The 22,640-nt window shown below is 50.8% G+C and overlaps 1 protein-coding gene across 3 annotated transcripts in view; it reads right to left on the bottom strand.

Annotated features, from left to right (window-relative positions):
• NR4A3 (nuclear receptor subfamily 4 group A member 3) overlaps nt 1-9,099 on the bottom strand; it is a 28,384-nt gene extending 19,285 nt beyond the window's left edge. For 2 of the 3 annotated variants that reach the window (XM_030943504.1, XM_030943506.1), the window contains exons 1-4: nt 8,720-9,099; nt 6,072-6,227; nt 2,632-3,518; nt 301-430 (exon numbers count right to left, since the gene is read on the bottom strand). In XM_030943504.1, the coding sequence (XP_030799364.1) occupies nt 301-430; nt 2,632-3,516 (1,015 nt within the window). In that variant the 5' untranslated portion in view covers nt 3,517-3,518; nt 6,072-6,227; nt 8,720-9,099. The remainder of the gene's footprint in view (nt 1-300; nt 431-2,631; nt 3,519-6,071; nt 6,228-8,719) is intronic. The other variant, XM_030943505.1, reaches the window with a different exon arrangement.
• Between the last annotated feature and the right edge of the window lie 13,541 nt (nt 9,100-22,640).

The raw sequence follows: 22,640 nt of genomic DNA on the forward strand, positions 1-22,640 counted from the left end.
AAAGTTAATAAAGGAGACATTTTGGCCACTGTCAAATTATCCTCTTGTGACCTTGCTGTTCTTGAACTCTGGGGTCTGTAGTCTAAATATGATAATAGGGGTGAAAAGCAAAAAATCAATACATTATTACATAAATGCACATATTTTTGGGATAAGTTATGAATCTCATCACTGTCAAATTTATTGTAGAGACATCCATGCTCGCTCACACACACACACACACACACATACACACAAGACACAGATTCATAACACATAATATTTTAGTTTTCTGGGATCATAAATAGCCAGAGTCCTTACCTTCTTTAACCATGCCGACACTGAGACACTTCTGGAACCGGCAGTATTGGCATCTGTTACGACGTCTCTTGTCCACTGGGCAGTTTTTATTTGCCAGACAAACATATTTTGCATTTTTCTGAACTGTTCTCTGCGAAAATGCAACACAAAAATAGTAAACTGATTGTTTCTTGAGCAGCTTAGAACCTGACAAAATGTGTTTTAATTACAACATGAAAAGTGACAGTGCAATTCATATAATTAGATAAAATTAATTTCCTAACACACTAGCCTGCAGGAAAAACAATTTTATTAGTGCTAGCTGCTGACAATGAAAATCATCTAGGATTTTTCTGAAGCAAGTCTCTGGAGACAGGCAACTTTGAATGATAAAATCATATCTGAAATTACCAGGTCATCACATCTACCTTTGGGGATTAGATTATCTCCGCTTTTAATATCCCTTTGGGAACAATTTTCTACTTGGTTCATTCCCTTGATTATTGCTGACCTTATTAAAATAAAATCAAAATGATCCGCAATGTACTTCTCTTGCTATCACTATTGTTAGTCAAATACCACAATAACTGGTTTGGTTAGCCATTAAAATCATCAGGGAGAAAAATAAAAATACCAGTAACCTCTACAAAATATGTTTGGCTAAATACTCTGGGAAAGTTAACCTGACCTGAGGAAAAAGGACAGAATGATGACATAGTTATGTAAATTTAATTAACTCTAAAGTCATGTTGAAAAAAATAAAGCAAAATTAAAATGTATAGAAACCTGGTAAGCTTTGCAAGAATGTAACAAATATCAATGCAAAAACATATCATGCTGCCATACTTAAAATCAGAGATACATCAATAAATAACATTCAAAAAGGTACTACTAGAAGAGACACCAGGAACAAATTGATCAACTCAACATTCAGTATTAAATCTTTAACTGCAATTAAATTAATGGATAAATTTTATTCCATAATTTTGTTTGTTATCAAATAACAGCCTCAATGTACCGAATATATGAGATACAGCAAATATTGTTCATTGTGATTTGGAGCTGAAAACAGTTTAATTTTGCAGAATAAGGTACTGTTGCAACTCTAGGATATGCTGTTGATTTCCACAGGGACAGGTTTGGGATAAAAAGAGCTGCTATTTCCATGTTATTTGTGTTCCCTTTTCTAGTTATATTTAAATAACAAATTAGTTTTATAGGAGATGTATGTGTTACCACATGGTCAAAAGATTATTATTAAGTAACACTGACAACTCCACCTACAATAAAAAAACGTTGTAAGCCCTCACCCCAAATATTTTGGGACTGTTTTTGTTCCCATTGTATCTTTTACTAGAAACAGGGCATAACTGCTATCTCAGCAAGAAGAAATATACAAAATCAACCCCAAATGTTTCAAATCTTAAACTTGCTGTGCAGAACCATCCTACCAAAAGTCAATCACAAGCTCTTGCCTTAAACAAGCTATTTCTGAAATTAATACTGGAATCTGGACCTTCAGACTCTGTTGAAAGGAAATTACAAAGCACCCAAACCTAAGATCTGAAGAGTATATTCAACTCTTGAAAATATAAGCGCAAACTTCCAGCTGAGAAACTGCTGTGTGCAAGTTATTTGTGTTGCTACTCAGCTGCAAAGAGTAGCAGAGTAGCATTGCAGAGCAGGCACCGGGACCCTGCGCAGTGCTTAGTCACTGCTCTGCAGGCAGCTTTCCCCTGGGAAGGACTCCCCGGGCTCCTGAGCCTATGGATAATGACAGGGCAGCAACCAAAAGCAACTAGGAGTACTTGGCTTTGTCCCATGAGTGAAACCAGTTTCTTCCTGGTGCTGACCAGCCTGCATTCCTCCTCACGCCAACTTTCCCTGGACAGCAAAGGGCACCGCTGCCAACACCTAAAATATTAAGTGAACTTTACGATTTCAGGGTTTCTTTTCTCACCTAAAAACAAAGTGTAATTGGAATCGGTGACTGAGTAAAACCCAGGTTGAATGTATTCCAGATGAGTTTCACTACAGAATAAATGCTGTTTAAAGCCTAAACTGGGGTGACCTACGTTTCGTTGAGGAATGCTGGCAGACCAGAAGTGGTTTCCCCCAGATCACTGCCATGGCCTCTTCTCAGCTGAGACTGGCTGATCCTTTTATCCTACACATGGCTTTCCTTGACCTCCAAAAACTTTGGGCGTCCCTCTCACCCTGCTGTGGGGGCCTGAGTTTCAACACACGCTGTCCCTGAGGCCCCAGGTCAGGACCAGGAGCATGTCGGGGACGGAGGGGGTGGGAAGTGAGGTGGGACCAAGCAGGGAGGGGAGCAAAGCGCGGATCTCTCACCTTGAAGAAGCCCTTGCAGCCCTCGCATGTCCGCACCCCGTAGTGCTGGCAGGCGGCATTATCTCCACAGACAGCGCAGGTGCCTTCCCCGGACGAAGAGCTCCGGCTGGGAGGGGACGGGAGGCCGCTGCTGCCGCTGCCGCTGCTCTCGCCCATCAGGCTGGAGGTGGCTGCGTTGAGGCCGAGCGGTGAGAAGGCTAAGGTGGCTGGTCTTTTGGCCAGGTGAAGCCCGTAGGAATGGCCCTCCATGGGAGCCTGGCTGGCGGCGGGCCTGTCGGAGCCCAGGGGCAGGCTCAGCGAGGCCGGGTCGTAGCACATGTGGGCGGCCGCGGACGGCGTGTGCGGAGGCGAGTGCTTGAAGTGGAAGAGAGGGAAGCGCGGAGGCACGGTCTTCATGGGGGCGGCGTCCATCAGGTGCCCGGGAGGCAGGCAGGTCTGCGTGGGCTGCAGCGGGGGCTCATCCCACAGGGCCTGGTGAGCAGGGAAGCCGGGCGTGGTGGGCGTGGAGGGTGGCGATTGCTTGAAGTACATGGAAGTGCTGGGCATCCCCTCATCTGTAGACGGGGGCAGTGAGGGCTGGTATGGGGACAGCCGGGTGTCTTCCATCTTTATGAGGGGCCTCTGGCCAGAGGAGGCAGTTTGCATTTGGTAGAGGCAGGAAGGCTTGAGCTCGTAGCTGCCAGAGTAACCCTCCATAAAGGTGCTGAAGCTGGGAAGGGAGGTGGTGGCAGTGGCAGTGATTTCGGTACTGCTCAGGTCCATGGTCAGCTTGGCATAGTCAGGGTTCATGATGTCTGAGCTGTACTCCGAGCCATAGGCGTAGGTCTGGGATGCATAATTCGAACCGGGCGGTGAAGGACTATACTGCGCTTGCACACAGGGCATATCTGCAGGGGCAAAGGGGCACGTCAGCAACAGGCCCAGTGCACCAGCCTGCGGCCCAGGCCCTCACAAACTACTTTCCTAGAAGCTTTCCCAGAGCTCAAATAGGCACCCAACTCCCATTCAGACATTTAAATTAGCCTCGAGCCTTTTGCTTTCAACAAGAAATATGCACCAGGGACCAACTAAGCATTCAGTACTATGGAGTCTGCTCTCATCTAGTCAAGGGAGAAACTCACATTTATACCAGTGTCAGTGAGAGAAGAATCCATCTCAAGCTGCCCTACATCTGCTGCTTAATATACATAGGTGTCAATGAGAATTAGATATGGACAATGAGAACAGTTTATGACTCTAAATCTACCTCTGTATGCATGCAATCATGCCATAAAATTTTCACAAAGGGTAAACGAGATTATCAAATGCATAATATTAAAAATTATATTTATTTTAAAAGAAGCAGCATCTGCAGCACATGTCAGAGGAATTACTTAAATCACAAGGTTTGCTTCTTAGGACTTGCAAACATTAATTTTGCTTACTCAGCTCTGGACCTTTGAAGAATATTTCTGGTCAGCTAATAATTTAAGGTTGCTGTTTCATTATTAGTTTTAAGGCTTATCTTTGGTAGAATGTTCTCCTTTAAAAAGTGCAGGGTATGACATCCCCTTCAATTTGCAAAAATGTAGGATAAAAGGTATGTGGTATTTCTGTTTTTATGGGAAAGCAAGGTTGAGGTCAGTAATACAGTTGGTTTTATTCATTAGTAATGAAACTCAATGCAGTTCACTAATAGCTGGGATGGTCAAAGCAACACAGTGCCTGGCTAAAAAGATCTGATTGTTATTTTCTTTTACATTTCCTACTAGTCTGCCATGTAATTTGCTGGTCACAGGAAGTAATAGACCCAATTCTGCAATTCACTGAGGTTTGCCTGACTAAACACTGTGAGATTCTAAACCAATATTTGCAACTCGAACTAAAAGTGTGTGGTGCATTTTGGTTCCACAGTAGAGGAATAAAATGCATCGATTAGTATAAATTTTTTCATAAAGAGAAATGTAAATACGGATAAAATGTATATCAAAATTAAGTGCAGTTCATCTCTTCTTAATCATGGTAATTTATATTCCAGAAGTACTTGAGAAATAATTCATGTTGAAAAAAAACCTTGGAAATAATGAGGTTTTCCTCATTATTTTAAGAACTCTTTTCACTTACAATTTTAAAATATTCAGTCCTGGCATGCAGGAATCCAAATAATTTGTGTTAAATCAACTTTTAATTCTTTCCTGCCCGCTTTACAGATAAACATATTTAAACTAAGCACCAAATTTGAATTATCACGCTGTCACAAACCATTCACATCTTTCTTCTTCTCGAGAAAACACAAAAATCTGAGGAAAAAAATAGTGCTGTTTCCTGAAATTAAGACCTTCTTTGCCTTAAATCCAATAGCTTGAAGAAGGAGGCAGGACAACCCTCCCCCCTAAGCCTTGCCTCCCAATGTTATTTATGTATTATTCTGCTGTTCCCTTTTTTTCCTGTCAATTTCTGTCCATGCACACACATTTCCTGGCAAGTGGTATCATTATCATTTGTTAGTTTAGGGACTGGCTGTTAAAACATAGTGATCAGTGCTTAATCAAATAAAAAGGGAAAGAAATTCCTTCCACACACCTCCACTGAGAACTGACGGAGGAACACAACAGAGTGAGTTCACAGCTAATGTCACAACTGGACGTGTTGATACACAGCTCTATGAATGAAAAACGCTTTTTTGCTAGCTCAGAAAATGAGCAGGAGTTAAAGGGAACAGATCATTATGTCCTTTTTTCCTGCATTTTTCTGAGCATAACAGCGTCATGCCACTGAATTCTGTGCAAAGTGGAGTAGAAAAACAGAAGTCTAAAATAACTCTGGCCGGAGGACTGAAAAAATATCCCTAACCTAAAGGTCTGGTCTCTCCTGGCTCTGTGGGACTCCTCCTACCTCGCCTTTTGCCAGCGCACTTGTCTAAGTCTAACCCCTACTTTTCCACTTAGGGCACCAGTATTAATTCCCCTGCAAAGTAAATAACCTGGGATTTTTTTTCTTTACCCAACAATATTAAAACTAGAAAAGAAAAGGCCCCACGGGAGGTGCATTAACGAGCAACCTGTCATCCAAACCTAAATGAATGGCTAAAAGCATCGGGGCAGGGACATTGGGAGCTATTACCATGGTGTTCTGGTTTCTTTGCGAGAACGTGAGGTAAAGGATGCCCAGTTTAACGCCAGGCAAGCCAGGCGCCTCACAGGGACACTAGCACCCCCAACCAGCTCCCCCTTAGAGCTGGCACGTCTTTGGCGAGGGGCTCGCAAGCCCGTGTGCTCCGGCACGGCATCGCCAAGAGCGCTGAGAAAGGCACGCGCTGCTCTGATCCTTTTGGGATTTCAGCTCCCCGGGACGTCGGGGGCCGATGATGCCAAAGGGATTTGGGAAGGGTAGGGGCCCCGCCAGGATCTCCCGCACCCCTCTCCTCCTCCTCCTGCCCTTCTCCCGGAGCGGCAGCTTACCTGGTGGGTATCTTGCGCGCTGAATGGTGGGGCTGGAGGTGCGGACGGAGGCGGCGGCGGGCGGCGGCGGCGGCGGGGTGGGTGCCGGCTGGGACCTCTCTGCGGAGGCGGGCCCGGGGCCTGGCCTGGGCGGGGGGCGCTCTTCCGACCCGGGCTCTGTCCGCCGGCGGCGGGAGACAAGGCACAGTCAGGGGCGGCGGTGCCCGGCGGGGCGGAGGGCAGCCCCCCGCCTCCCCCCGGCGCGGCGCCTCGGGGGGACGTGGGGGCATCGTCCCCCGCGCTCGCCCGCCAACCGCCCGCCTCGCCCCGCGGGTGGGAATGGGGAGCCGGCCGGGGAGTGCGTTCCTGCCGGCTCCCTCTCCCTCATCACACAAAAGGCAAGAGAGCACCGGACCGGGACAACGGAGCCGCCGGTTTGTTCTCCGGGAGAGGAGCCTGGGGAAGGCAAGAGGAGAACTCCGGGCGGGGTGACTACAACAAGCGGGACAGCATCCCCGAGCGTCCACTTCCCCGTGAGAACTTTCTCTTTTTGGGATGCAGATACCGCGGCAAAGCAGGCTGGGAGTTTCTATGCAAGGTACCGGCCAGACTCGAGGGGTGTCCTGCCGGCCCGGCTAACCCTGTGCGGTGTCTCCGGGCCCACCATCGCCGGCGCGGGGGAGGGAGCGCAGCCCAGCCGCCTCCCCCCGACCCTCTGGGCGCTGCCAGCCGGGCTCCGCGGCAGCGCGGGGGATGCTCGGCCGCGCCGGCCCCTGCCCACGGAAGCCGCTCCCCGGCGACTCTTTCTCCCGCGCCTCGTCTTTCTTTTGCCTTCCCCGCGCCCCTCGCCTTTGAACCCCCGCCAGCTCCTGGGGTGTTAAGTGCCTGTCAGCTCATCCCTTTCTCTCCCGAGGGTTTTGTTCCCTTACGAGCTCCTACGAGGTGGTTTCCCGCTCGGCGCGGAGCGCCCTAGGGCTCCTCTCTGCCCCCCCGAGCCGCCGGTTACCTAGAGACACTCGCTGCGCTTTTAACCACGCAGCACCCCTCCGGGCTGCCGCCGCCCGAGCCAGGAGCGCAGGGCCGTAAGGGCTGTAAATTAGGAGGAAATAACTACCCTTGTCAAAGCTCTTTTCTTCCTCCGTGCACTTTACATTCAGCCCCGAGTGACACCCCTCCCCACCCTGTAATACGAGGAGGAAACCGTGAAACACTCCATTGTGATTGTGACTTCTTCAGGCGAGTTTCGAAACCTTCATTTACCCGGGAGGGACTGCGGAGGGGGAAGCTCCATTCAATTAAAAAGTTTCGTGCTGGATTTCCACCGCCGGTTAGCTGGCGATTATTTTTGGGGGGGGAGTGGGAGAGATCGCCCCGAGCCGCACGGTCACTCCAGCAAATATCCACGAGATCGCGTGAGATTCACCTCCGAAGAAACCGTCTGGTCTGGTTTAGTCCATTGTTTTTTACCGGGGCTTGACTCCAGCATACAACGGTCTCCACGGAGGAGAGAAAAATAGGGCGAAGAATGTAATCGAGTGAAGCGGCTTGGATAAAAGTTAGCGATTCATTCCCAAACTTTTTTTTCCTGGAGAAAAAAAAAATCCTATCCCAACACACTAATCCCCCTACATAAAACAGTGTTTTACGCCCTTTCCCTGGGAAATATCCTCTCACGGATCCCATCGTATCCAAAAATTGCAAGTTAAGTAACAGCGTTCTTAACTAGCCGCGCTAAGGTGAGCGGCATCTCCGCCCGGGACAGGCTGTCGCGATAATGCTGTCCCGATAACTGTCCCTCTACATAATATCATAACCCAACGCCCGCGCTTTCTCGCCTCTTTCCAAGACTGAAACTTCTTTCGCAGCTATTAAGGCGAGAAGGCAAAGGCGAGAGGCGCCGCGGGGGCAGGGAGCGGGGCAGCGGCGGCGCAGCCCAGCCTCCCCGCACGGTACCGCCCGTGCCGGGGCACCGCGGCCCCTCGTTACCACTTCTGACCTCCGAAGGGAAAAGTGCACATTTCCGAGGAGCAGATGCCGGGCAGACGTGCCGTGCAAACATCCCGTCTCATTTCAATACAATATGTCACATTCCAGCAATTACCTCTCGGGCGAGCTCTTTGGGCTGCCGAGGGGGGCTGCTCTCTCCCAAAGTGAGATGAGCTCAACCTGCCTCGCCGTCCCTATTAGACAGCTGAACTTGTGCAAACAGAACCACCTATTTCCCAAGCGCGGCTAAAGGAGGGAGACAAATTGCTGCCATTCATCACCGGCGCTGTAAACTCCCCGCCGCCGCCGGCAGCATCATTTCCATGACAACAACTAGCAGAAATACCTTAGTACCACCGGCTCCGGCTCCCGCTCCGCTCAACCGCAGCCCTCCCGTTTGCGAGGAGCAGCAGTGCCCCGCGCACGGCAGGAGTTGCCGAGACGGCAGGGACGCTCGGAAGACGAGCGGCACTTGAACATCCACGGGGAGGATGGGGGAGGAGGGGGGGAAGGTGAGGGAAAAGTTTCAGCGAGAGCCCGGCACGGCAGCGCGTCGGCTGAGCCGCATCGCTTGCCGCCGGCATCTCCCCAGCATCTCTACCCCGGCGGCGCAACTTTCACGGAGTGGGGACACGCCGCGCTGTCCCTCTCCCTCAGCCGCTCCCGTTCACTCGCATACGTACTCGGTTGCTGTGGAGGTTCCGTCTTTACATCTAGTTTGTAGGTGCCCGCTTCCTTAAAGGCGTGTGTAGGCGCTGTCCAGCGGCAGGACCCGACACACAAAATCCCTCAGACTCCGGGTAGCTGCAGGTCCAGAGGGTGCGTTATCCCGAGGCATGGAAAAGGATTGAAAAAGCCTGAGGAGCCAGGAGCCCGTCCCCGGGCGAAGGGAGGGAGTGAGCAGGCGGGCGGGCGAGGGATGCCGAGCGGCGGCCGCCGCCGCGATGTGCCTTTGTGTGTGTGTGCGGCGGGAGCCGGGCCGGGACCTGTGCCCGCGTCCCGGTGCGAGTGCCCCGGGGTGCGCGTGTGCCTGCGCCGGAGAGAGGGGACGGAGGCGCCTCTCTGCGCTGCTCTCCCGCTCCCTCTCTCTGAACGTCATTTATGTGAGAGGAGCCCTAGCGGCCTCTCCATAGAGCGGCTGGAATGCGAAACGTCAATAGTGACGCCATGGGAGCCTGACGCTACTGACCCCCCGCCCCAGTGTGTGCGCCGCGCTCCCGCCGCACCGCGCCGCGCCGAGCTGTGCACAGCCGCGCACAGCCGCGCACAGCCGAGAGGCGCGGAGCGGTGCGGAGCTCCGGCAGAGCCGTGCTGAGCCGCCGGCAGCGGGACGGCACGGCCGGCCGGCCGCCTCGGGGCCGCCTGCCCGCCACAGCCTGGCGAGTCGCTCCCAAATCTGATAATAATAATATTAATAGTTATTATTATTATTAAGATAGTGATAATAACAAAATTATTATATCTTTACTAAAGTGGCTCAAATGAAAAGAGCTTTGCTTGGTTACTCAGTGGAACTTTTAGGACTAATTAATAAAGGTTTCTTTCACTTTTTTATTTTTCATTTTTTAAAACTTTTTTCTTTTTGCTTTTTAGTTTTTTCCCGAAATATTTTCTCTTCTCCAACTTTTTCTTTTTTTCTTTTTTTTCCTTTTTTTTCACTCTCTTTTTCTTTTCTTTCGAAACTTTCCAGTGCGCAGGAGCAAGGAGCAGGTTGCGGGAGGTGCCGCTCACAGAGCGGGCGCAAGTGCGAGCGGCCCCGAGAAGCGTCCGGGCTGCCGCCTACTTGTGACTGTCTGTGTCCGTGTGTCTTTCGGTGTCCGTATGTCTGCCTGGGGCACCGGGCTGGCGGCGGACGACTCCCCCGCTGTCTCCGCTGGCAGCAGCCGCCCGCCGCCGTGCCCGGTGCCGTGTTTACATCCACCGCCGACGGCCGGGACGTTCGCGACTGCCACTGCAGCCGTGACGGCCGGTGCTGCGCTTGTGCTTGGCACAGAGGGGCTCCGCCAAGCGAGTCCTCCCGACGGACGGGAGCCGGAGCGGACGAGGAGGAGGCACCGGCGACAGCGGCGGCACTTTCGCTTTGCCTCTCGCTCCACCATCCAGCCGCCGGCACCGCCGCGGAGCGTGCTCCCTCCCGGGGAGGCAAAGCCGGGGCTGGCGCAGGGCTCGGCGGAAGCCGCGGACCAGCGGCGCGACGGCCACGTCCGAGCCCGGGATCCCCTTCCCGAGGCGGTGCGCGCCGTTTTCCCCCGGGCGCCGGGGCGTCCCCCGCTCCCTCCCTCCCTCCGGGGCCGCGGCGCTGCCAGACCCCGCTCCCCCCGCGGGGGAACCCGCCGGGCTCCCCGAGCGGCCGCGCTTCCCCTCCGGACGCCGCCGGCCCCGGCGGGGTCAGCCCGCGCCCCCACGTCACCGCCCTCGTGCCGCCGCCGCGGCCAATCCACGCACAGGACGCGGCGGGCCCCGTTCCGAGGGGCGGGGCGCGGCGGGGCTGACGCACGGCGGCCGCGTCATTGACGCAAGCGGCGTTGCTAAATTTAGCCCCGCCGGGCCCCGCGCGAGGCGCTCGGGATCGCGCGCGAGGGAGGGGGCGGGGCCGGAGCCCATTGAGCAGCAGCGGCGGCGGCGGGCGGGAGCGCGGGGCTATTTTTGGGACACCTCCCTCCCGGCCCCCCCGGTTGTGATCCGGCCAAACCAAATATAGATGCTGGCGGGTATTTATAGCGCCGGCGAGTCCCATTGTCGTGGGGCCACGCCCCCGCCCGGCTTCCTCTGCGCAGGGGGTGGAGTGCGGGGCAGCGCACGGGGACCCCGGCGCGCACACCCATCCTCCCGGTAGCCCCCACGGTGGGGCGGGGGTGAGGGGGAAAGCCGGAGCCGCACGCTGGCGGAGGGTGCCAGACCCGGCTCCCTCCTAAAAAAAACAAAGTCTCTTGGTGGCTGTGGCTGGAGTTCCCCTCCGCGTGGCCGGCTCGGTGTGATTCCCTCGGTGCGGCGCGCTGCCTTCCCTCCGTATCGCATCGCATCGCACGCCATCCCTGCACGGCCTCTGGCGAACCACTGCTGACATTCCCGAGCCGCGGCCGAGCGCCCCCTGCGCGGGTGGGTTGGTGGTGCGGAGGCGGGGGAGAGCATGGAGGCAGGATCAGCCCCCCGGCCCGCCGGCCAGGGACGCGCGTAGCAGCGCGGGTGTTTCCGCGGCGGGGATGCCCCGCTCGGTCCGCCGCGGCGGGGATACCCCCTGCCTGACGCAACGGAGCGGAGCAGAGGCGGCGGCGGGCACAGCGCATAGCGCCGCGGTGACCTCATGGCAGAAGCGGCGCTGGTTGGGAGTCCTCCCCCCGTCCCCCCTCCACACCAGCCCTCCCTCCCCTCCCGCCTGTTGAGTAAGCGCCGGGAGAAGCGAAAATGCCATGACGGGCCGGTGCGCTCATCCCCGGTGCTGACACGGCGCGACAAGGGAGATTCCCTTTGATGCCGCTGCCGGCGTGGGCGGCTGAGGGCAAGGGAGGAGAGACAGAGAGAGGGTGGCACTTTCCGCCCACCCCTCACCCCGGCCACTGGCCCCGATAAAAATACTCCGTTTTCCATGCTGTCATTTCTCCTTTGCATCTCGGCCTCTCTGCTGGGAAAGGGACTCCGCGGAGCGCCGCCGCCCTCCTCCGGGCCCTTCGCCCCGCTCCGGGCGGGCTACCCCCGAGAGGGGTACAAAGTTCCAGAGTCATCCCGAAACTCGCAGCTCCGCTCTGAAAGCGTGTGCAAGAACAAAACGACGGTGCCAGGTGGACTGTCCTAGAAACCGTATTGCCCCCCCCGCCTTTCCTCCCCCGGGTACTCCGTGCAACTTCGCAGCTTCCTCGAGCTGTTCCTGTCTCCCACGACGTGAAAATATCGTCATGCAAGAAAGCTAAAAAAAACCCTCCAACCAACAAAACCCACTCCAAACCCAAAACCGGCGGCAAGAGTGTTTTGAAAGCCTTTAAAATAATCTTTGAGGTGCTATTTAAAGAACAGGAAATGGGATGTTTGGAGAAAATGATTAGAAAGTGGCATTGAGTGCGCTGTGTACTTCGGGCAGATGCGGGTGCTGTGCAAGGAGCCTGGCACTTGCTCACCGACCGACCCAAGGCAGTGGTTCCCTCTAGGGAAAGCACGGTCCGCTGTCCTAGAGTTATTTATGACATGAGAGGTCACTCACTATACTCTGTGTGCTTCCCATGAGGCGAAAAGGAAGTTCAGCGCGAAAGGAACTCCCAATCCATTAGGCATAAACACCGAGGTCGGGGGTGGGGGGAGAGATAAGGGGACAGGAACAACAGTAGGCAAATTGTCTAACTGGTGTGTACACAGCTTGATTCGCTGGAGGCAGCAGTGCAGGAGAGAGGGCCAGAAGGATGTCATTCCCAGGGCTTATTGGATAACTCGGAATAATAAAACCAGGCACTGCAACAACGGGAGGAAGCCTGCAGCAGTATGAAGGAGGCCTTGGGTGAAATAAAGTTCAAGGAAGTGGGGAAGGTTGTTGAGGGACGTTTGCTGGGTTCTGCCAGAACTGGGGAGACTGAAGTCCCAGACTGGGAGCAGACAGTGTGGAGAGGCTGAGGGGTTCACTTCCAGTACCCAGGCATGTTTGCATTTATGGCCAAATAACTTGATGAAAACTCGTTATCAGAATTTGCTCGGCTTCCCCAAGACCAGGGCCAGTCTTTAGGCTGCAGATTTCTGGGGCCAAGGCAATGAAATGTCACAGTTGTTAGGGTTAGGATACCCAAGTCAAACTTCTGAAATCCTGACTGGCTGCCATCTATCCAGAGGCACCTAAATCGGACAGTGATAAAACAAGGGGGAATGGCCTTAAGCTGAAGGAGGGTGGGTTTAGATTAGATATTAGGAAGAAATTCTTTACTGCGAGGATGCTGAGGCACTAGAATAGGTTGCCCTGAGGCACTGGAATAGATTGCTCCATCTCCGGAGGGTTTAAGACTAGGCTGGATGGGGCTTTGAGCCAGGGGGGTTGGAACTAGATGATCTTTAGGATCCATTCCAACCCAGGGCATTAATGATAGATTCAGGAGTACCATAGAAATGGCATCTAGTCTAAGCTCCTATGCAAAGAGTATTCCCTGGCATTTTTTCAAAATAAAATTTCCTGTCTTTCTCCAGAATGTAGAAAACAACTGTTCATCTACTTAAATGCCATTCTAGGGAAACCCCAAAGAGGAGCTGGCTTGTGCACCTAAATTACACAGTAGCTCAGTAGTTCCAGCACTTGCACAGAAAACAGGACATGCAGATTCACCGAGTTTGTCTGGGGCAGGGAGGCAAGGATGGGAATGGGGAAACTTAACCTACATTCCCCACCTTCCAGGAGATTGCTGTAATCTCTGCATCATTCTGGGTGGTATCTCAACCACTTGTTTGAAGTGGTGAAACCACTTTCACGTTTGTGTGCAGTAGTCTAGTGCTTCAGGCTGTCTGTGAGGATGGAGGAGATCTGCCTATCCTATCCATTCCTGCTCCAAGGAGGGCTTGTGTTATTTTATATTACACACCTATAGTATAAAAATACCGCCATGGCCTTAAGAGAACTTTCTTGCCTGATTGAGCATGATTTCTGTGTTAAAGTTCCTTTATCCCCTCCATACCTTCCTAGACAACCAATAACCTGGTGATGAGGCCATGTTTTCAGATAAAGGTCAGTGTGGACTTGAGTCTTCTTAAGATAAGAAAGGAGCTGAATCACATATTTTCTGTTTCTAGGGACAGCTGTAATTGTCAGAGCTACAGAAAGTAGCACCTGTTTCCTTCCAGCTGTGTCTTTGAAAAATCTCATAGATGAGGTAGGGTTCTACTAGCCTAAGACTTCCTGCTGTCCTAAGCTACATCCCCTTGCTCCAGAGGGGTGGGATTTGGGATATGGCCCTTATCATAGCGTTGAACTTGGTCTGTTTTGTAGCCTTTCCTCACCCTGCAATCATGTGAAGGGTTAAATTATTAATTTGGATTTCTGAATTTGTGGGCATGGGGTACTAGAAAAAACACTGCCGTTTTTAATCTTGTCATCTAAAACATCATTGGATTTAAGTCTGAGTCAGAATCCTGCCCTTCAGAGGTATTCTGTTGTGCAGAAAATAAATATAACACCTTCTGGTGCTGATCAGGGTCACTTAAAGTCTTGAAAATAGGGTATGACTCTGGTCAAAATGACACTTAGCAGAGTTTGATAGCCTAGAACAGCAGCTCTGCCTCAGTTGCCTTACAACATTCGGCCAGCACATTTCTAGATGAGAGGTAGCATGATACAAAAAGTTGTCAGGACACCCAGTTTATCACTGCTGGGTTTCCAAACTGAAAAAGGAACTCGTTCTGCCTCCTTTGCTTGAAAGGAGCCTTTGTCATAGAGAGGTCATGATGAGGAAGAGGGGAAGGCCTATCTTAGTCTTTGGTGGTGTATTTGGCAGGCTGTGCCCTGGTAAAACCGAGTCCTGGTCTTCAGTAAATGAAGTTCCAATATAATCCAGCCTGCTGTCCTACTTTTACAGTCAAACATTTATCTTTTCTTTTCACAACTAGTTAAAGACATGGTTGCATGGTTTATGCTCAGATTTTCCAAATGACTATAATTGGATTGTGGCCATGCATTGGAAATTTTTGCCCCAAAGGAAGAAATTTTGAGAAAGATTCAAATGATTCAAACCCAGTCTTTTATGAATGTTAGAAATATGCACAGTATGCTTTGTTCACAATAGCTCTGTTTTCCCAGACAGAAGCTCCACCAACTGGTGGAATTGCCCTGGAATTCTGCAATACCACAGATGGGGAGGCTTGAATATTCCTGGACTGACTCAGCCTGTTCACTTTGCCTGGCTTGTAAGACAATAGACGATTCTTCCTTGGTTGTGGAGATCCAAATTAAAAGTAAAGGAGGTCACATATTAACTAATGGAATGACTGCCTTTTAGACAAGCCCACAGACTGAACTGTGATCATATTAAGCAGAGGGGCTGTTGACAGTATAATTCCCACTGCTAACATAAGAGCTGATTAGGAATGGGAGAAGCCAGGACCAGACAAGGTTCAGACATGCAAGCACAGCAGATTATTAAATAAGGAGATGAAGGAGCATTCAAAGGGATCTTAAATGAAGTACATTAATTATGTAATAATGAAGTAGCTTTAAACTGGACTTATAATGGGTACAAAAGAACTACATTTTGCATTGGCCTTGATACTTTCAAAAGGACAATCTTACTTGATTGTGCTCACTTGAAGAAAAAGGAGACAGTGGGGAAGAAAAGAAAAAGGTTCAAGCTCATCCTAGGCAAAGATCTCACAGACTGTAATGTTTATTACATAGAGATGGATTTTAATAAAAGATCAAGGCCATGGGACTGGTTACAACCCCCAAAATTTAATATTTCCCCTCTATCTCATAATTAATAAAATTATAGCAATTATAATTATTATTTTTAAGTTATTTTTCTGGCTTCCTTTTGGGCTGTTCATTTCTACATTTAATTCTTGACTGGATTGTCAATCTTTATTCCTAAGAAGGAGTCTATTTACTTACCACATGAAATACTAAACAAATGCAACTCTATAGTTGTAAAAAAAATTAATAGTTTATACCAGATAATGATTTAGGCTTGTTCAGCAGGCACTGCCTTTTTGGCAGACTATTTGTGTTGATAAAGGATAGCTCCTCAAAAGCAACCACTTGTTACTTATTTACTTTTTCTAAGATCTTTTAAATTTCATCTGCTTTCTATTACATTGACTTTCTGGTTATCCTGTTTGTTTTGCTCCTAATGATTTCCTATGGATCTTTCTATGTTATTCAGCATTGCATTTCATTTACTCTCTTACCTCTTATTGGACTGCATTTTCTCTGTTTCCTACTATTTTCCTGTCTGTTTCTTTGTCTTCTCACTACTGTGCTATCTGAGTTGCCCATTCCCAAGACCCAAGGGGTAGCGGTTCTTCAGCTGTAGTAGGATGAGGGGCTTGAGGAAAGAAGTGAGAGATCCAAGCTGCCAGGGCAACTGCCTGTCCAAGTTTGCTTTTTGCTTCATCTCTCTCCTGGCTTGTGCCTTTGCACAGTTTCATTTACCTCTCAGTAAGGTACCTGCTCAGTTCCCCCATCTGTAAAATTACAACAGAGTGTTGAAGAAATAAAGGCACAGAAATAAAGACTAATTACTATTGTTGTTTATTTCTTACTAATGCACAAGGCCTTAAACCCCTCAATGACAGTAATCCATTTTTTTCTCTTATATTAAAAAAATATGAACCATTTACCTGAGAGAATTTGGACTATTTCTTTCGAGCTTATCATATCTTAAAGATCAGAAGTGGGCACTAGTATCACGTCACAGGTTAAGAGAGTTTAAGCATCAGCTTTCTTCAATCATGTCTAAACCTTCTGGCATCTCTGAATCAGCTGAAATAAGCTGCTAGAATGAGCTGATGAAATCAGTTCCATTTCCAGCCCCTGCACTATATGCCGTGGTGTATGCACCTGAACTTACAGCCCCAACTCCAGGAGCAGGGTGATGAGCTCAGAGTCCGGTCTTTGGGGTTGTGAAAATCACGAAATCCAAACTTGAATGAAACTGGCAAGTCGGGGCTGCTGCAGCCCAGAGTGGGCTGGGAATGCCATGCCTGGAGCTGTGTTACACGTGCTCCTCTGTGCAGCCCTCTGGAGATAGTGGGAATGAGGAGTGCCAAAACAAACTTAGGAACAAAAGGAGCAAAGTGCACTGAGTGCAGGTGTGCTGCTTAGATGTCGCTGTTTAACCCGGCGGGTAGCTAAGCACCACACAGCCACTGGCTTACGCGCCCCATCCAGCAGGAGAGAGGAGAGAATTGGGGGAAAAAAGTAAAATTAATGTGCTGGCATAAAGACAGTTTCATACCACAGAAATGGAAGGGAAAGTCTTATTCCTACAACTACTACCACCACTACCACCACTAGTCAGAATATACGAAACAAGCAATGCACAGTGCAACTGCTCACCACCTGCTGACCAGTGCCCAGCCTGTTCCCAAGCTTTCCCCCAGCTTTATGTGCTCAGCATGATGCCATATGGTATGGAATGTCCCTTGGGTGAGTTGGATCAGCTGTCCTGGCTATGTCCCCTCACAACTTCTGCATGCCCAGTCCACTCACTGGTGGGTTGATGCGAGAAACTGAAAAGTCCTTAACTTAGTGTAAGGCCTGCTCAGCAACAAGCAAAACATCAGTGTGTGTTACCAAAAAACTACACAAAAACTTACAGGTGGAGTGCTGTATGAGATGATGATGTGGTTCAGACAGCAAAAAATTTGATATATCGTGACAAGAGGTGAAAGTCAAACACATCTAAATAGTTTTAGAGAACAATCATCACTGCTTCTGGGGCACATAGAGCAGAGATCCAGTTACAGAAAGCCTATGTGTCTCAATGACGGAGATGAGGGGGAGAATCACAGCGAAGAGATTCCATGCCTTGTCTTCTGCTTGCTTAAGAAATCCTCCTTTCAGTGTTTGAGCTTCACAAAGGCAAAGGGGAAGCACCAAGTGGAAGTGAAAATCAGTGGAGGTGCTCAGTGCTGCACAGATGAGCCATCCCTAAGCAGTGTTCAAAGCCAGGTTGGATGGGGCCCTGATCAACCTGATCTAGTGGAAGGTGTCCCTGATCATGGCAAGGGCGTTGAAACTGGATGCTCTTTGACATCCCTTCCAACCCAAACCATTCTATGATTGTATGTGTTTCTGTGATAAAGGGACCTTTGCATGTTCCAAAGCAAGAAGACCAGCAAATGTCTTTGCAAAGACCTTGTCCTGCATAGTTTGGGCCAATCTCAATATTCTGACTTATAGGAAGAGAGCAGAATGTTGCACAGCAAGAGAATTAATGAAGAGAATTATTCTCCTATTTTGTAATAGATATGTATTTTTATAAGAAATTCATTGTGGATGATGAGGCAAAAGCTTTGTCATGTTGCAGTTAAAATTGGCAATAGAAACTAATTAGAAGTTCTAGGCAATTTAAAAAGCAAATTTCATTCCCTTTTTCTCTTCCCATTCACCAAAGCTTTCATGTGCTGAGTGCAAGAATAACTGTGGTGTTTTCGCCCTACCAAAATTCCCCACTGATCATTCTGCGCAGTTGTGGTTCCATGCAAGGGGGGAAAAAGCTTCCTGCCATCTGTTCTAAATTAGATATCTTTTCCTATTATATTTCCCTGTTTTATTGTTTTTGTTGCTGATGAAGTAGTAAGTTAAATTTTCTGTAATTCTACCCTTCAGAGTTTAGGCAATTCCCTTTATTTTCCATGCTGCCGCTCTTATATTAAGCCATAATATCATGCTTTCAACAGAAAAGTAACATCACTAAGCTTTAAAATTTTATCATTCATTATACCTGTTTCTAGCATGGTTAAATAATGACAAGAACATGAAACCCCCAGTTGGGTCCTTTCTAACACTGGAGGCCTTTGGATTTCCTCTTTTCCTATAGCATCATCAAAAAAACCATCAATTGTTGGTGATTGTCTCACCAACAAACTCCTTTACTATTTACTACTTTTCCACCTACGATGGATCTTCTTAATGGATCTTCTTCTGTTTATATGCACATATCTCTTGGTGCCCGGGAAAGTCCTACTTGGTCGAAGGTTGGACTGGATGAACCTGGAGGTCGTTTCCAACCCTGATTACTCTGTGGTTCATAAATAGGCTTTTATTAAAAATTGTACCATTTCACGATTCCTTTCTTTCTAGTTGTCCAACTGGGTCTTTAATCGCTTTGCTGTGTTACAAACATTTCTGGAGGGCTCCACGTTACCCGCAGGATTTGTGTGACACCAGCACACTCCACTAAACTCCCTTAATCCCTCATTGCTGCTCACGTGCTGCTTTCGGGTTTGTTTTTAAACCTTCACCGACGGAGCCGCTGCCGCTTCCCCACCTCCCCGAGGAGTTCGCTGCCTTTTGCCACGCCGTGGGGTGCAACCCAGCCAAGATTAAGTTAAGCGGTCGTTCCCAGGAAAAGCAGCCACAGGACGCCAGCTGGGACTATTTGCCTTAACCCCTTTCTCCCACCGTTTACCGGGGGGAGCCTCGGAGGTTGGGGTGTGGGAGGCTGAAACCCTCCATTTCCCCGTTTCCTCGGGGCTCTCCCTCCCTGCCTCCCGCCCGCCCTGTCCCCCGCGGGGCGCGGGCAGGTGACAGCAGCGGCACGCGCGCTCGGTCCCGTGACGCGCGCGCCCGGCTGAGCGCCGCGTGACGGCGGCGGCGGCGCCAGCAGGTGTCCCCGCGCCGCTTCCCGGGACACCCGGGGCGGCCCCGGCCTGGAAGGGACCGCTGGAGATCGTCTAGTCCAAAGGCCCTGCCAAGGCAGGGTCACCTAGAGGAGGTTACACTGGAACGCGTCCTGGTGGGTTTGGAATGTCTCCAGAGAAGGAGACTCCACGATCTCCCCGGGCCGCCCGTTCCAGCGCTCTGCCACCCTCAGTGTCAAGAAGCTGTTCCTCACGTTGATGTGAAACTTCTTGTGATTTAGTTTATGGCTACTGCTTCTTATCCTGCTGATGGGCACCGCTGAAAAGAGCCTTGCCCCAGGCTCTTGTCACCCGCCCTGGAGATATTTACGTGCTTTAGTGAGAGCCCCTCTTCAGTCTTCTCCAGACTAAACAGGTCCAGCTCCCTCAGGCTCTCTTCGTAAGACAAACTCCAGATCCCTTTCGGGTCTGTCCTTGGCGCGGGGAAAAACTCCGAAAAGCCTCTTTGCAACTTTCGGGAGCTGGGAAGGGGACGGGACTGTCACCGAGAACAGCTCCGGGGAACGGCGCGCCCCCAGCACGGGATCTGCTCGGGGTCCCTTCCCACAGGGGCCCCGGCGGCCCCACGGGACAGCCCCGCTCCCGCCACGCTGGGACATGGCAGTGGCAGGAAGGCGCTCGGGAGCTGCCGGGGGGCTGCTCGTCCCACGCAGGCGGCGGGAGGAGCGGCGGCTCCGGAGCGGCACCGCCAGACCCGGGCGGGCGCAGCTCTGCTTCCCGGAAACCCGAGCACCGCCACTTTTACACTTTTTACTTTCCATGGGGGGGTTTCCCCGGGTCTGGGGGAGAGGGAGGAGGGGGAATCCCCTCGCGCCCGCCGCCTCCCCGCCCCCGTCACGCGCGGCTCCCCCCGCTCCTGGCCCTGTCGCCTGACGGCGCCCACGCCCTCCCCCCACCAGCGCGTGCGGACGGCGAACAAACGGCCCTTTCCTTTCTTTCTTTTTTTTTTTTTTAATTTAATTTTTTTTCCCTTTCCCCTCTCCGCCTTCTCCCGACTATAAATAGCTCCTGTGCGCCGTACGTGTGTCACGTTCCCATTACGTGCGCCTTACGCTGACGCACGGGGGCGGTGCGCTCCGTGACGTCAGCGCGTATCCGGGCCAAGCTATAAATAACCTTCCGGCGGCCGGTGCCAGTGGCGGGCGCGCGCCGCCGCTGTTGCTCCCGCTACTGTTTCCCGCGGGAGTCGGCGGCCTCGCTCCCTCCGGGGGCTCTGGGCTGCGTGCGGACAGGCCCAGCCCGAGCAGGCAGGGCACGTCACTGCTCCGTGCGGGCCGCAGTGCGCTCGGGCAGCAGGTGCTGCTGTCTCTGCCTCTGCCTTTCGCCCGGCGGCGTGATGGGCCCTGAGCGGTGGCAGTTTGCAGCCTGTTTGGAGTTCAACATCATGAAATGTTCAAGGGGTTGGAAATGGCCTTAAAGATCAGCCAGTTCTAACCCCCCCTGCCATGGGCAGGCACATCTCCCACCAGGCCAGGCCACTCACTGCCACATCCAACCTGGCTGTGAACACAGCCATGGATGGGGCATCCATGTCTGCCCTGGGCAGCTTGTTTCAGTTTCTTACAACCTCACAGTAAACATTAGTTCCATGTATCCAACTCAAAATTCCCTTTTTTTTCAGTTTGAACCCATTACTCCTTGTCCTATCACTACAGCTCCTGATAAAAATTCCTTCTCTGGCTTCCATGTAGGCCCAGTTCAGGTACTGGAAGGTTGCAATGAGGTCTTCACACAGACTTCTTCTCTCCTCCAGGCTGAACAGCCACAGTATTCTTAGCATGTTTTCGCAGAGACACAAATTGTTACGTGCCCAAGTGTTGGCCGTGAGTTAGTAATTCAGGAGTTGCTCTGCAGACAGCCTGTGTCCATGTACAGCTGAGATGGGAGTACATGGAAAAACAGTAACTTCAGTCCTGCTGTTCTCTCTCTCTAGTCTGAGATCCCAGGCAGGGTTACAGTCAATCTGTGTGTATTTTAGCTGGTTATTATAAACATAGGCAATGTATTCCCAGCTATACAGTGGGTGTCTCAATAGGCTCAGCTGCAGCCACAAATCCCAAGAGGTAGGCAATGGTTGTTTTGGATCCCTTTTGGTCCAGGAGAGAAGGGAATGTTCTCAGAGCCTAGGCAGGTTCTTTAGCTGGTGGTCTGCTGTGTAGAAGTGGCTGTGATGGCTGGTGTCTGTGTGTCAGCAGTCTGTGTGTCAGCAGGCACTGGGCCCCTCGGGGCTAGGAGTGTATGTAGCAAGATAACTCATTTTGCAAGCAGCTGTGTTGGCTGAAGATGCAACTCTCCCCCAGCGATTTGCTGCCTTTCCTCTGCCAGAGTTACCGCCCCCACAGCTCTTGAGTTGATGTTGGATAAGCGAGCAGCTGGATGAACTGTACTAATACTGCCTGAGGCGCCCTAAGGAGGATTCCTGCGATCTCTCTTGCTGACAGAGGTTTGGACTTGTTTTCTATGGCTGTCTGTGATGGCAGCACTGCATGGCAATAGCACCTATTGCAGTGATGCTCAAAAGGAGATGCCTCCTGTCATTTTAGGCATGGGTCAGCTTTCCCGTGAGTATGTGGGGTACCTGGGTTTCGGGGTGGGTACACAAATCCTCAGGTCAGCCTGGTTGGTAACACCTCTGGGTCTGTTCACAGCAGGGCTGTATGCCAGGTAGCCTCTTTGGGTGAGAGTGTAGGCACGGGCAGCGTGTTTGTCTTTCCTGTCTGGCTGTCTCACTTGCATCCTAAGTGTGTAGGGCTAGGTTCAAAGATAGGCCTGTCTGAAGAATCTAATGGAAAACAGTTCTGTAAAAAGAAATTCAATTCTAATGCTTTGACTGTTGCTGAATAGTGTTAAAATTAAATCATTACCTAGTTTTGATTGTAAGGTTCCTGAGTACACGAGCATCACAATGGTCTCTCATACCCCTTACTGCTAGCACCAAAGTGTGTGTTTCTTCCAGAGAGTCTTTGCAAAGCAGCAACAAAGAAAGTTTAAATAGCAGATTTGCTTAATAGAACTCTTCTAGTGCTTGGGGTTTCAGGAAATCCAGCCATTTTAATGGCTTTCTAGTGTGTGGTTTGTTGGCCTTCTTTGTGCTTCATTTTGTAGGTTAACATCTAAAACTTGATTGGTTTGCTTTAATTACAAAGTACTTGATGCTACATTTTTCTTCTCTTGTGCTTTTATATCAGTGGAGTTCAGAATAGCAATTTCTCTCACTTGTGGAATTAGCCACTTTGGTGATTTAGGGCTTCCACTGAGTTCTGTGCATTTGGGGCGTTTTGT

Source organism: Camarhynchus parvulus, chromosome 2, assembly GCF_901933205.1.
Source record: "Camarhynchus parvulus chromosome 2, STF_HiC, whole genome shotgun sequence".
NCBI classification, from domain to species: domain Eukaryota; kingdom Metazoa; phylum Chordata; class Aves; order Passeriformes; family Thraupidae; genus Camarhynchus; species Camarhynchus parvulus.